This window comes from Talpa europaea, assembly GCF_964194135.1.
Source record: "Talpa europaea genome assembly, chromosome: 13".
NCBI classification, from domain to species: domain Eukaryota; kingdom Metazoa; phylum Chordata; class Mammalia; order Eulipotyphla; family Talpidae; genus Talpa; species Talpa europaea.
This window is the reverse complement of record NC_140080.1, coordinates 24010784-24026726: the sequence shown is the minus strand read 5'-3', so window position 1 is coordinate 24026726 and position 15943 is coordinate 24010784. Positions and strand designations below refer to the sequence as shown.

Below are 15943 nucleotides of genomic sequence, written 5' to 3'. Positions count from 1 at the left end.
GCTTGTTGAACAACTACTGTGTTATCACTGTGCTTGACTTGGAAGGTGTTATATTGCTATTTAAAAACTTGTGGTAATATGAAGACTATGAAGTTCAGTAACTATCTTTTTTTTTTAGTTCAAGCTTGTAAAAATGCAAAAAAAATATGATGAGCAAACTTTACATTAAAGATACTTTTCATCAAACTATTCCTTCTGATCCCTTTATCTCATTCTCATCTGAATTTTTTAGGAAGAAAATAGAACTGGACTTTACACTAAAATTTTTCTCACAAACATGGATTCTCTAGGGAAAAAATTGAAGATAATAGAGATGAAAGCAAAATTGATTGTCTTAAAATTTTTACCTATTCACATTCTTTCATAAACTGAAAAATGGTAACTTTTATTAACTGTAGATACTAAAGGTTGAATAGGACAAACAAGAAACAATAATTATGTTACAATACCATAGTTGCTCAAATAATGTTATTTTGTTCAACTTTGGATACCTGCTAGGGCCACTGTCTGGACTTTGTATATCATTTTGCCCTGACTGTGTGGACTTTTTCCTGGGTACGGCAGTTTCCTCCCTTGTCCCAGAGGTGTGTAGGTTAGGTTAATCAGCGTGTCTACATTGTCCCAGGATGAGTGAGTGTGGGTTTGTGGAGTGTGCCCTCAAACGGAAAGGCGTCTCTCCTTGGCTCCTATCTGTCTTGCGCTGGGATAGACTCCAGCCACCTCTGACTACATTGGAAGGAGTAAGTTGGAAAATGAATGAATGAATGAAAAAATGAATGAATACAAATGATTCTTTTTTCTTAAATTCATTATTGGTTATATTCTTTTAAAAATTGTTTATTCATTTTCCTACGTCTTTGTTAATTTTGGGATAGTGTTTGATTTCTCCCCTCTGGTGTCGTCCCTGTTATTCTCCCATCACCATGATAACTGTGATCCATCACCCTGGTCTCTTAGGCTCTTCCCTCCTCTGTCTTGACCCTACAAATTATTCTTTAATATTAGAAGTGTTTTGGGTCTTTATTTAGAAGTTTGGTGATGTTTTTTGTGATGAGATATATGCCATGGGAACTTGATTCTTGTTTATATCAATTAACCTGTAGTAAAATTGGTTTTATTATATATATTTCACTTAAAGTTACAGTTTTCAAGAACCTATCCATGAGCTTAAAGGAGGACTTATTATGTATTATAATGTTTCATGTGATGATAAAATTAAATTAAGGAGAGAAGTGAGTGGTGATAAAAAGTAACACATGGGGACTTTTTCAGTGGCTTAATTCAGTGGGCAAATGCATCTTCTTAGTCCTATCCTGCCATAATTTGGTTCTGAAAAAATGAATAAGAAACCTTTTTAGAATTCTCCAAGAACTCCCAACAGTTAGAAATTGAACATCACTGGCTTGGGGGATTAAATTATTCCTTGTGAGAGGAAGGTGAAGGACTTAGGTTTGAAAGACAAGACTATGTAAATGGAAGTTCTGCTGGTGACTGTCTGACCTTACGTAAATTACTTGTCCTATCCGAGATTGACTCCTCATATATGAAATAAGGATAATAAATAAATATGGTAGTGACTGATTGATATGGTTATAATGATTATTAAATGTCTGTATATTGCAATTCACATATTTCCAGGCAATTAGAAACCATTAAGTTGAGTATGTATTGTGTGCTTGTCTCTATATTCAGTATTCTCAGTATATTGGTAGATGAACTCTGCAAAGTCACTCTTCTGTTAGTACATGGAAGCACATGGAATATAGTATGCAGTATGCATTTTATCTCCTACTGTTTTCAACAGTTTCATTCACTTATGTAGCACTGGGCATCAGAAACAAACTGTTTCTTTTTTTTTTTTTTTAATGATTTTTCTTTTTTTTTAAGAAACATGCATTATTTATTTATTTGTTTGTTTGTTTATACATGCACTGGGTACAGTCAGAAGCTCGGGAGGGTGAGAGAATTCAACAGAGCCAGAGTGGGGAGCAGAGCAGGCAGAAGGACAGAAGTACACTGCTGAGGGGAGCAGCGGGTGGCAGGAGAGGTCTGCGTGCCATGTGGGACCCTCCTGTGGTGGCCGGGGAGCAGCTGCAGCTGGGGATCGAACCGGTGCTGCAGAGGCTGCAGGCAGCTTCGAAACCCAGCGCTCAACCGCTGCGCCACCGGGGAGGCCCAACAAACTGTTTCTTAAAGGATTGAATATTTTAGTATTTCTGTTTGAGAATTATGTGTATGAGTAACTCATGATCTCTATCATTCTCCGTGATTGTTTTTGATGTCTCAAATTTCACATAATAACAAATAGGCATTATGTTTTAAAAAACAGGCAAAACTCATCTTTCATTCGTTATTCATTGTTACCCTGTCATATCACTATAAAATTAGTTTTTGCATGCTTGTGGCTTAGTGCAATTTGCAATTTTCCCTTCTAAATTTGTACTCTAACCTGATTTTTCAATATACGTAAATTGGATCATGTTTAAATATCATATCTCAATAGGATGAAAGAAAAAATGCCTATGTAAATGTTGTGAATATGAAATGATTTATCGCCTAACATCAGAGCAGTAAAAAGTGGATGGTGATGATGAAGATGATAGTAATAATAGTCTAAAATGCCTAGATCTACATCTTACAGAAGTTGGCATTGTTATCTAATGAATATAATTGAAATTATTTGCCTGATTATGAATAATATAAAAGATATATCAATGAAAGCTATACAATATAAAATGTTATTTTGAAGGAGTAAGAATTTTAAGAATGCATTTACTTTGTTTAATTTAAAGCTGACTTTAAAACCATATGTGGAAATATTCCTGGATTCACCTTTGACATTCACACAGGGAAAGCTGTTGGTGAGTTTTTCCAGATTATGTTTATTTTAATACATACACATAATATTTTGTAATACCCTACTCTATTTTTAAAAGGTAAAATACTGTAAAATGTAATACTATCTAGATCCCAAATATATATAGACAAAAGATAAAAAACGTTTACAAACTCTAATCCAGTGTTAAAATGATATTATTCCCTCGGCCTAGTCTGGTGATGAGATCTGATAGTTTGGTGACTATCTGAAGATTTTATACATACCAAGCTAAAACTTTAGTTTTTCCTGTATTACTTGATTTAATATTATATCTTATTTTAACCTTTCATTGCAGTTTTCATAAGTTTAAGTTTTTGGTGTATTTTTGCAGTGCCCCTTTTTACTAATGTACTTGTGACTCTGAAGAATTATTAATTACATAAATTACTTCTTCCTGAATGTACTTTCTATTGCTGCCTCTACTTTCCTACCTCAGATATTAAATATTCAATATCATTTTAGTATCTACTATCAATTGAATCTTTAAAATGTACATAAAATTAAGAAAACATGGCTTTCTTTATCAGATGAATAGTAACAGAGTAACCTGACAAGAGGAGGTTTGGTTTCCTAAGAAATCTACTTATTATATTCACACTGAAATCACTCAGAATACTTGATCAGCTACTTAATTTTTTCCATCACTGTTTAAAGGAAATGCTCTATTTTTGTGCTATGCTTTTATTACTCATACCAGAATATAGAGTTTTCTTGACACTGTGTACTCTGATTCCAGTGGGTATATATAGCATCCATCAATGTTTTATGGTAAGTACATTAAGAACTACATTTATTTTACCAAATCTGTTTAATTTCAGACATTGATGAATGTAAAGAGATTCCAGGCATTTGTGCAAATGGTGTGTGCATTAACCAGATTGGCAGTTTCCGCTGTGAATGCCCCACAGGATTCAGTTACAATGACTTGCTCCTGGTCTGTGAAGGTAATCGAAATGATGTATGCCCTTTATCCAAAAGTGTGTGCTAGATATGACTGATTTTTAGACAGTTCTCTGATATTTTTTGCTGCTGCTTCCACAATATTTAGGAGTGGATCACCAAATTAAGTAAGTGAATGTAATACTAATGCTGTAATGAAAATTTCAAAATGGAATTGTTGCTCTTCCAGATATTGATGAATGCAGCAATGGTGATAATCTCTGCCAGCGAAATGCAGACTGCATCAACAGTCCTGGCAGCTACCGCTGTGAATGTGCTGCAGGTTTCAAACTCTCCCCCAATGGTGCCTGTGTCGGTAAGAAGAGTGTGACTCAATCTTCAGCTCTGAGTACAACATTCTTTAGATTTACTACCCTAAAAATTTGTCTGCACTTTGCTATCAAAATATATTTTCAAAAATAATTTTGAAAAGTCAATCTACTCATTCATATTGAAGCTATTTGGCTGTATTTTGTAGATCCTTTTTGTTAAGTCTTGTATATGAATTTTATTAGAATTGGACCTAATATAGTCTCCTTGAGATACCCATCAACATAGTAAAGATTGCATGATTTTTTTTTTTTTCAAGAAACTTGGATACTTTAAAGCCTTGCTTATTTTGAGTCAGATGTTATGGTTCATTTTCAGCCTGTTCATAATTATTAATAGCAGATTATAGAAACACGCCTGTGAAAAAATGAAGGAATCTTAATAAAAATCAGATATCTGTAACCTGTGTTTTATTTTCTTTGTTTCAGATCGCAATGAATGTTTAGAAATTCCTAATGTTTGCAGTCATGGCCTTTGTGTTGATTTGCAAGGAAGTTACCAGTGCATCTGCCACAATGGCTTTAAGGCTTCTCAGGACCAGACCATGTGCATGGGTAAGAAGGACGTTAGTTCCAGGGGGTGAAGTGGAACTGGGATTCCAGAAGAGATTGCAGTGAGATTACTTGCCAGGAGTTACTACCATGTCTCTGTCAGAAACACTTTTGCAAAAAGTTAACTGTGTTAAAGATTTTGTGGTTTTATTCAATGCAAAATTTGCAAGCAGCGACATACCTCACTATGTTTTTCAGTTCAGTCTTCACGACCTTTTCCCCAGATGACTTCCACATGCTTAACATGCTCTCCAGGACACTCAGGGCGATGTGGAATTCACAGCATTACCAGCAGCCCTTTATTCTCTTGTTCCCACTCAAGAAAGCGTTTTTGAATGCAAGATTGCAAGAGAAAGAGTAAGAGTTACAGTACCAAAATGAATATACATACATATGTACACTTTTCCCCCAAATCATTGAATACATACAGTTTCTCCAATTTTTGTGTTTTAACATTTAAAAACAATCTTTAGAAGCAATTATAGTCAAACCCTTGCCAGTAGCTAATATAAAGGCAATAATAATCTTCAGGAAATACTTGCTGAGTTGATGATTAATAAGATCTCAAAGGTGCATGGGCTGGACACCTTGGAAATGAGCCTAACTCTTAAATCTGAAGTCGGCAACTGGCTCTCTATGCCAAAAAATTCTTCATGCTTTGCACTTGAAGGATGAAAGTTAAACCTAAAACTTCACTAGTTAGAATTAGCATTTTCTTTTTTTAATATTTATGTATATATATTTTTACATTATTGTTTGATTTCTCCTCTCAGCATTTTCTCAGTTTAAAAAAGGCTAAAGTTGTACATCTACTCTTTGGGTGTTCAAGATACTATCTATATGAACAGTAAAGTCAGATTTCAGGGCTGCACACCCACTTTTCTATCTGATGTATCCAAACACAGAAGAACATTTGGGGAATGTCACCACTTATTCATTGATTCCCACAAGCTCCTGTGTAGATTTCTCCAATGAAAATGGGAAAAATTCTCTAGGGGTTGCTTGGGCAAAGGACACCAATTTGCATGAACTTTTTAGAATACTTGCTTCTCTTAATCTGTACTGTCTGAGAGAGTATGATTTGCCGAAATAGAGGTGAGAATTATTTTTCAGATTCACAGTGAAGGAAACCTGTCCTCAGTCATAACAATTCATCCATGATAGAAGTCAGCCAAACTGCTTGGTAATATGTCCCTTTAATAGTTTCTTCTCTAAGGAACAATGCCCTTTTTTTCATTGTAGAGGAGTTTCAGCAGCCTGGAATTCATGGCTAGGGAGTCTTCTCTTATATATGGTGGATTAGCTTTCTAAATATTTTTTCAATTCAGTTTTTTTTTTTTGGGGGGGGGAAGACTAATAAATTTGAGTTCTTTGAAATTTTGAAATCCTTCAATTTGGATTACACTCATTCATAAAACTTAGAAAACTTAAGTTTATCTTTATTTCACTAATCAAATTAATATATGTAAATATCAGGAGTATTTATAATGTTTAAGAATAAATTGTTTTGATATTTCAAAAGATTGGTTTCCTTGCAATTCACATGCAAACTTTTCATTCAGATATCTCTACTAAATGGATGCTTGCTTTGACTAGTTCTGAATATTATATGTGCCAGTAAATAATTAAATTGCACCTATTTCTTACAATTTTATACTTCAGATTTTTCTCTATCTCATACTTATCTTCCTTAAATCAACAGTGCCTAGTATTGAATGAGAAAAATCTAAGTCAGTATTTCTTCTCATGTAAATGTCTAATAGCCTATTTTTTTTAATTAAAAATTGAATTCCTTTGAGTCACTGTTTCTTCATAGATGTTGATGAATGTGAACGGCATCCATGTGGAAATGGAACTTGTAAAAACACTGTTGGTTCCTATAACTGCCTCTGCTACCCTGGGTTTGAACTGACTCATAATAATGATTGCCTGGGTAAGTGCTTCAGTCAGTCTGTATTTTATTTCATTTTTACACATTGTAATTAAATAGAAAATAAAAGAATAAATAAATGTTAAAACAAAACTGCCAGTGTGCCAAAAATATGTAATAGCATTAACTAATTTCTATTAACTAAGACATACTGTTGGCTGAGATGATCACAATACAGTGTGCAGTGTTGAGTGCTTTTGTCAGTCAAACAGTCAGTCCAGGAAAAAAGGCCATACTGATGACAGTAAATATTTTGGAATAATTTTTTGTGGTTTCAGGTTATTTTACTGCTTAGATGGGATCGAAGACAAACCTGTCATTGTTTCAGTATTATTACAAATATTTCAGATAACCCATCCTTGACTTATATTCAAATGCTATCATTATCCAACTTAGAAACATATTGTGTCTTCTGACTTCATTATCTGTCAGTTTTTGAAGGCAGAGGGTGCCTTTTCCCACAGAAACAGTGTATCTGACTAGGTTTCCAAGTCAGTCTTCAGAAAAGTATTTTATCTCTGCTTTTGGACAACTGTGTTTCAGTGGAAAATAAAACTGTCTTATATGCAGTATAGGTATAGGATTTTAGTCTTTTACCCTGACAGACAGTAATTGAAACAAGAATTGATAATGAGTGAGTGAAGTTCCTAGTGGAGATGGTAAAGGCACTTACGACAAACATTGACAGTATACGTTATTCACTGTGTGCCAGGCCCTAGCAGGTGCTTTACAACAGGCCATCTCTTAATTTCCCTGGTCGTGTAAGGTATGTCAAAGTCACTCAAGCTTTCTATTATGTTGCACCATCACAGCTCAAAACCACCGCCTTATTTAATCCAATTCATGTCCTCTTGGGGACATAGGTCCTTTTCTTTATTTTTCTAAATTCCTTAATTGTAAAAAAAAAATTAGAGCTTACTTGACATTTTATTCAATGACATCCTTGTTTCTTTGTCCTGCCAGGAAGAACTAAAGTTATGGACATGGCTCTGATGAAAGTACAGCCTTCAAAAAACTCAGAAAGTTACTCAAATGAAGACAGTCCTAAACTTGACTGAAAACCTATCACTTACGGATATTTTTTCCAAATTCTTTATTCTGTCAGCAAAATATGACCACAATTCTGGAGTATTTTTGAAATAATTGCTTTTCCTGCATTTCATATGCACCCTATTTGTCCTGTGAATATGCTTAGCTTATATCCAGGTAAAGTCATCTGCAAATGAGGCAATTAGGTTAAATTCGCATATCCTTTTGCCTCAGGGAAAATAAATACATTCCAGTTGGAAAGAAAAGAAAGCTTCACATTAAAACTTCAAATTTTATCTGGTTATAAACTTAGGAATTACATTAAAATCAAAAATGTTTCCTTGTATAAAATACCATAGGGATCTGTGTAACCTTATCAATCACATGAACCACCTGGGATGAGCCATATTTTCTAGTGTTGATAAGGATTGGTAATGTAAGATTTCAGCAAATGTATACCAATGAATATATGTGTTTAAGTTACAACTTGTGACCCAGGTGCCTCTGTAAAGCTACCTCTCACTTTCTTGCAGACATAGATGAGTGCAGCTCCTTCTTTGGTCAGGTGTGCAGAAATGGGCGGTGTTTTAATGAAATTGGCTCCTTCAAGTGTTTATGTAATGAAGGTTATGAACTTACTCCAGATGGCAAGAACTGTATAGGTGAGCAGCTAAACAATAAAATATTTATGTGGTTTTCTTCTATGAAATAATGATGTGAGTTCCACCACATCCCCCACATGCACACCCCTCATCTTAGAGACTCTCACAATTTAGTTAACCATCTGATCATATGATCAAGATAAGCTATCCTGGGAAATTTTGATATAAGGTGTAAGCTAACAATTGAGAGTGACTCATAAGCGCAGTATTTTCATTGGGGCAGAGCTTGAGGCTACCCATGTCTCAATAAAAGTAGGGAAAGGAAGAAACTTAGCCTCTTGCCAAGTGAGAAAGAGCCAAGGTGTCAAAAGAATATGTCAGGACACATTTATTCATAGTGCTCTGGCAGATTAGAGTGCTCAGGTGGAATTCATGTTCATGTTACTGAGCAGAGAGATTAAATCAGTACACAGTTATCTCATACTTTAATCATTTTTTCCCCTCTTGTTTCTCTTTAAAGATACTAATGAGTGTGTTGCCCTTCCTGGTTCTTGTTCACCTGGCACCTGTCAGAATTTAGAGGGATCCTTCAGGTGCATCTGTCCTCCAGGGTATGAAGTAAAAAGTGAGAACTGCATTGGTAAGGCTAAAAACATTGATTCTGAGGTCCGGGAACTCTTCACTATGAAACCTAGTATAAACTTTATGGAAATATCCTAATCCCAAACCTTTGCAAGGTTTCCAACCCAAGGAATGAAACATACAGCTGCCTACATCTGTTTTATTGAACCATCAGACATGATTTGAATGTGGAGTGGTGGGAATAAAGAACTAAGGGATGTGAGATTTTTCATTAACAGTAATCTTAGACTAGTCCAACAATTTTCAGTATAATCTTTTTTCCAAATGTCAGCAGACTTTCTACTGAATTTAAAGAGTGTCTACAAAAATTGTAATCTTTGGCAACCAACTTTAAAACAGCTATTAAAGGTGTCTAAAGTGCTAGAAATGTGAAGCAGAAAATCTTGACAATGCTGTTGAGATATTTTTTTCCTTGGGAAGGCCTCATGTCAAAACAGAAAATATTAATCAATTTGTCATAACAGATGTTTTTCTGTTAAAAGTCTTCTAGCACACAAGAACACTGTAACCACATCAAAAGTAGGTCCCTGTAGTTGCTTGGTGGACATGTTAAAGGCTGACCTTTTTATGGTTACTTTATTTCACTTTTTTTACAAATTGTGTTTTACAATCTTGTTGAAATTCAGAAGCACCGGCATCTTAGTGTGGTTCCTCTAACCTGAAAGGATTGCTAAGAGGTTTAAGCCTTTAACTTACCCAGATTTAAAAAAAAAAAATAAATGCTATCACCCTTGGCAAGATTCTCCCTATAGGAGATGTAGTTCCACTGTTTACTGTAAAGGCAGTTATGTAGACAGAGCTGAAGGAAGTTGCGCACATGCACTTGATCAAGTTTAATTGTTTCTCAGACCATGTAACTACATATGCTGAACATCCCTTGTCCTTCCAATTGGGCTTCACTTTATTTCCCTTTTCTTAGTTCATTGTAAAATTGTCTAGTGTTTTCCATATTCAAAAAGTAGTAAGTAGTTGATAATACTATCATCGTATTAACGAGAAGTTTCTTGGAAGTTTAAGATCCTTTCTTCTGCTTTTCTCATCTATATGTAATCTCAGTTCATGATTATCCCTGTGAGCCATCCTTTTGTGGAACCATAACAGTAATGTCAGGCACCAGAAGAGAGCTAGAAAAACCGATGGTTCTTTGTATCAGGTCTGTTAGACTTCCTATTCTCACTTAGCCAAAAGCAATGACTGCTTGTTCTTCTATTAAAAACAAATGCTTTAGTTACATCTAATTACCTTTCAGAAACAATATGTTATTATCTATTGTTAGCAAGGACACTATTTTGCATCTCTGAAAAATTGCCTATTAATTTACTTTAAGAATATTTCCTTACAGTAATGTCTTTTACCAGTGTTTTCCAGATGAAGTGCTTCCTTAGTGATTATACACACATACTCACTCACAATGCATTTGTGTATACATGAGTACATGCCCATGTACACACACAAATTCACCTCTACATTCAATGGACATTACAGTGAACTCTTGACACATTTCAAGATACTGGAAATGTAAAAACACTGTCCTTTCCTCCGGGTAACCTTACTGCCTAACAGAGATATTTTGAGTAATAAAGAGATATTTTGTAAGTAAATCTGTTCTGTAAAGTTATCCTGACAATTCAGTGTGGCAGACACAGTACTTGAGGTATTTTCAGGATTTGAGGGCACTGTCAGGGCTTTGAGTAATGATGGAATTGGTGAGAGGGTGGCTTGTCAAGAGGCTGTTTGAAAACACAGGAAGCATGAGCGTGGGACGAGGCACAGAATGACTGACTCAGATTGTACTTAGTCCTGTAGGCAGTATGGAGACATGTGGGAGTTTTGTTTTGTTTTTTAATTTTTTTTAAGATTTATTTATTTACACATACAAGAACTGGGGTACAGGCCAGAGGTGCAGGGGGTGGGGGTCAGGTGAGAGGATACACCAGAGTGGGGAGCAGAACAGGCAGATTGACTGAAAGACACTGCTGAGGGGAGCAGCCGGCAAGTCAGGAGAGGTTTGCTGCGCCATGTAGGTTGCTCCCTGACTGGCCGGGGATTGAACTTGTGCTGCAGAGGCTGCAGATATCTTCACAGTGCTATGCTTAACCCCTTGCGCCACCAGGGAGGCCCTTGTTTTGTTTTTTAAAGAAAAGATTGGGCATGACCCATCTGCAAATATTAATTGAGAATTTAGTATGTATCAGGCACTATGCTAGAAGCTGAGGGTGTGGTAGTGAATTGGACAGACAGAAAGTCTATGTCATTGTGAAGCTTGCAATCTAATGTGCATGGCAATGTGGAATGTGCATTCATTTAATGAAAACTGCTCTTTAAATAAGCACTGCCAATGAGAAAAGGCCAAGAAGCATCACTACTAAGGAATGTTTGTTTAAGGAACCAACCTGGAGTGAAGGCGGAAGTAATAAAACTCTCAAACCACTGAGTCACCCTACTTCCCTTGACCTGATTTCCCAATAGAAGTGTGTTTTAGAAAGATAGCCTGTTGTAAAGAGAGGAGAGGGAGAGGCACATATGTCAGTCAGGAGAGTTACAGTAATCCAGGTGGCAAATGATGCTGGATTTAGATATATACTGAGGAGGTAGACTTACAGGCCACATGCTGGTGCATATGGAGATTAAAGGTCAAATGGAGAAATAAGGGTGATTCAGGTTCACAATAGGGGTGACTGAGAGGGACAGCAGAGAAGAGTGCCCTCTGGCAGAACAGGTTTGGCCAAGGGGAGGCTGAGGTCGCTTTAAGAGGTTGAAATGGCCATGTCAGGAGTCAGTGGACACTCCTAAAGATCAAGTCCAGGGAGCTGGGCATCCCTTGGGAGTTGGGACATAGCCTCAATTGAGACCGAGTATAATCTGTGATTTATGAAGCAATCCTTTTTTTGAAAATAAGTTAAATACATACATGTCATTTCATATTAAATAGCTGGTAGCTAGTAGATTTAGTAGCAGCAACACATTATTTTCAAATATTCAACAGAAGTGATCTGATTCAGTATTGATTGTCCTGCTGCTCCGCAGATATAAATGAATGTGATGAGGACCCCAACATCTGCCTCTTCGGCTCCTGCACCAACACGCCCGGGGGCTTTCAGTGCATTTGCCCTCCGGGCTTCGTCCTGTCTGATAACGGCCGGAGGTGCTTTGGTAAGCTTTTCTTTATCACAGTTTGCCCTTGGAGCTGCAGAACTGGACAGTAAAGGTAATGTCAGTGTTTGTCATGACAAGGTCAACACCTGTGGTAAATATATCATATGTAAATTAGAAAATTCAGGTCTCAAAACTTTACAGACTTAAGGCATTGTGAATTACTGATTCTGTTTCTACATTTAAAAAAATTTATATTGAGAAAAATATCCTTTCCTTGATTTCATTTGGTTGTTGACAGATTTTTTTTTTGGTAGGCTGGTATGTAAGTTACTTTTGATGTTGCCTGAATTCTCTGTTAAGCTATCACATGGCAATGTCAAATGAGAGATTCTACATGGAAGTCTCAGTTTTTAATACTGAACATACTTTCTCAAATTTCCTAAGCACATTATAAAAACACCTTAAGCATATTAAATGATTAAATACACTTTTATAGATAAGTCCGCTTAACTTAACAAGTGAAATTAACGGCTGAGGATTTCAGGACCTGTCTTTTAACTGATAATTCTAACCTGCATCGTAGGTTCAGCCCATGAGCACTGGTTCAGTCAGAAACAGTTATATAGGAATTAATCTGTCTTTTGAAATGACCATGTTTGCTTTCTTGACTAGATACTCGCCAGAGCTTCTGCTTCACAAACTTTGAAAATGGAAAGTGTTCTGTACCTAAAGCTTTCAATACCACAAAGGCAAAATGCTGCTGTAGTAAGATGCCGGGAGAGGGCTGGGGGGATCCCTGTGAACTGTGCCCCAAAGATGATGAAGGTAAGCATAATGATATAAAATACCATTGTGCACTAGTTTGGGATGTAGAAAAGGCAGTTTGACTATGTAATTTATGAGTATTTTGAGGGTGGAATTATCCCCTCATGTATGAATTTTGATGGTTCAGTGAATAACCTCAGCTGAGGGACTCCTTTCAACTTTTGTATTCAACATGTGTAAGCACAGGTAGAATTACCTTGTTATTTCACTCCCCTCCACCCAAGGTTAGTATTACTTGTTTTCAAAGGAATGAATTTGAGAGGTACAGGACGGGAGATGCAAGAAGCAGATGAAAATTATATTCCAAATTGCTGCAGGAGTCCCTTGTGGGTTCTGTATCACAGGCTGTGGGCCTCTCAGCACCTTCAATAACATTGTGAGAAGCTGAGTCAACACAATGGCCATTTGCAGGAAGAAACCAAGAGCCTCTCAGGTCTTATTAGTGCAGGTAAATTATAAGGTGGTTCCTAGCAATCACCTCTTAGTCAGAGGTGATTTCTCTGTGGAAGGGGCAGAGAGCTCTCTGGCTGCTCATAGTTAAATGAGCAAACAGAAAGAATCAGAGCCTCAGTAGGTGGCATTCGGGAGGAGCTGGGCAAGCTCAGGTAACCTTCTCTAAAGATGCTTGGGGTTCTTTTTGAAATAAATCATAAAAATGAAAACTCTCTTGTTAGAAGCAGCTTCATGTAGAGGAAAATATTAAGTCAGTGTGATATATATTGTTAATAAGTTCTTAAGTTCTCTGTAGTTGAGATTTTTCAATCATGGGGAACTTATATTTTCTCTGTAGTTGCATTCCAGGATTTGTGTCCTTATGGCCATGGAACTGTTCCAAGTCTTCATGATACACGTGAAGGTGTGGTTTGATGTATTTTATTCCTTTAGTCTTTTACATTATTGTACGTTTACTTCATAAATCTAATTTTACTGTATAATATATAGTATAATTTATTTAATGCATGCATTCAGTATTTATTGTACCATATGCATTATACTGATCCTAAGACTATTGTGATATATGAAATACATTATGTATTTCTCTGGTTAAAAATTATATGTATTCAAAATTTTAAACCTGGTTGAATACATATATACAGTGTTGGCATGTCTTTCTGTATAAGCAAGTTCATGGACATTTCTATATTTTAGATGTCAATGAATGTCTTGAGAGCCCAGGCATTTGTTCAAATGGTCAGTGTATCAACACAGATGGGTCTTTTCGCTGTGAATGTCCAATGGGTTACAACCTTGATTACACAGGAGTACGCTGTGTGGGTAAGTTTGACTCCACATTAACCTTAAGGTTCTGTTTTATTTCTCATATTCAACAAAAGGCCTCTAAGCACCTGGGTGGTGATTGGATTTACGAAGCCAGCATAATAGCTGCAAAGTCTTTCTTCTCCCATCCTATATTTTTCCCAGTAGAACTGGAAAATGCAACGATGGAGTTGCCCAACCTCTGCCTTCAACCAAATACACAAATGCTTTTGTGCTTAGAGATTGGCAATTGCTAACACCACTAACTGGGAAAAAAGAGCCACGTTATTTTTATGACTTTCTGTGTCTGCTCTGATAGCAAAAGACCACATCCCTCACTATGTGAATTTTAGGGCAAGCGCAGCTGCTTGGGGCTCAGAGCATTGTACACTTGATCCTTCAGATTCTCTGTCTGGCATACGGCAGCCAAGACCAGTGAGACACTATGTATGAGTTCTGTGTGCCTTCCATTGATCCTGGAAATGTGCGAGGGCCTGATGGGTATTCATGAGTGTGCTCCTTTAAACTAAAACCTCTCCAAAGTTTGTGGCACCTTCCTATCTTTTTCAGATACCGATGAATGTTCAATTGGCAATCCATGTGGAAATGGGACATGCACTAATGTCATTGGGAGTTTTGAATGCAACTGTAATGAAGGCTTTGAGCCAGGGCCCATGATGAATTGTGAAGGCAAGTGACAATTTTCTTATTATTTCTTCTTGATTTAGTAGTTTTTTTTTTAATGTCTCAGCCTTTATATTAAATCGATGTTCTACTGATGATTATATTCATCACAGAAAGATTTTCCTTTGCCTCAGTGAGTAAGCCTAATTATAATAGCTGCTTTAAAACCCTTGTCTGCTCATTCCAGAACCTGGCTCTAGGGCATCTCCAAGTTGTCATCTGTAGATTGTCTTTTCCCTTGAGATTGGGTCACATTTTCTTGGATCCTCAGTATGTTGCCTCATTTTGGATTATGCCTTCGATACTGCAAATAATGTGTTCTGGAATCAGTTTTATTACTTGAAAGAATGTTGATGCTTTTGTTTTAACAATCAGATAACTTGGATGAATGTAGAAGTAAGACTATCAGGCCTGTGGAAGATAGTGATTCACATTTCAATTCTGTCCTTTAAACATTAATGACTAGATTCTTTCATTTGGCCCAAATATGCATCATGCATCATTAAATCAGCAACCTAGGTTGAGTTTATGCAAAATATATGTGTGTGTGTGTGTGTGTGTATGCGTATGTATTTATATATAATGTTTCTCCATCTCTGGCCCTCTCCCTTGTTGATCCTCACTCACTATTCAGCAGAATCGGTTTCCCCAACACTCCCTTCCCTTATTCCTCTGGATAGAAGAACAGACACAGAAATTTTCTATTGAAGACTTAGCTCTCATGTATGGCTGCTGCTAGCACTGTGACCATCTGCAGAGTAATCTTAGAGGGGAAAAAAAAGATACTGGGTGCTTGCTGAGTTTCAATTAATCACTAAAAAACCACTTTCAGTAGTTTTTCATATTTTTATTTGCTGGAAGATGAATTTGTTAGGTGCCTACTGGAAGAGGAAGTTTCTACTACTCTCTTATTTTCCGTTAGGCCACCAAATAAATGCATCAGAGTTGATAGATAAAAATCATTAGAAGTCTAGGCTGAGCACATGCCTGCCATTTTCTTTGATCAGATATCAATGAGTGTGCCCAGAACCCACTGCTCTGTGCTTTCCGCTGCATGAACACCTTTGGGTCCTACGAATGCACGTGCCCCATTGGCTATGCCCTCAGGGAAGACCAGAAGATGTGCAAAGGTAAGGCCACTAGCTTGGGAGTTGCTAGGACTTTTTTATGCAGGAAATAT

General features: G+C 36.6%; 1 protein-coding gene across 1 annotated transcript in view; it reads left to right on the top strand.

Moving 5' to 3' along the window:
* FBN2 (fibrillin 2) overlaps positions 1–15943 on the top strand; it is a gene marked incomplete at both ends in the record, with an annotated part of 253753 nt that overhangs the window by 216114 nt on the left and 21696 nt on the right. The window contains 13 exons of the mRNA XM_084251943.1: positions 2793–2861; positions 3697–3822; positions 4008–4133; positions 4576–4701; positions 6515–6631; positions 8191–8319; positions 8780–8899; positions 11929–12054; positions 12670–12822; positions 13613–13678; positions 13972–14097; positions 14650–14769; positions 15771–15893. Of these exons, the coding sequence (XP_084108069.1) occupies positions 2793–2861; positions 3697–3822; positions 4008–4133; positions 4576–4701; positions 6515–6631; positions 8191–8319; positions 8780–8899; positions 11929–12054; positions 12670–12822; positions 13613–13678; positions 13972–14097; positions 14650–14769; positions 15771–15893 (1527 nt within the window). The remainder of the gene's footprint in view (positions 1–2792; positions 2862–3696; positions 3823–4007; positions 4134–4575; positions 4702–6514; positions 6632–8190; positions 8320–8779; positions 8900–11928; positions 12055–12669; positions 12823–13612; positions 13679–13971; positions 14098–14649; positions 14770–15770; positions 15894–15943) is intronic.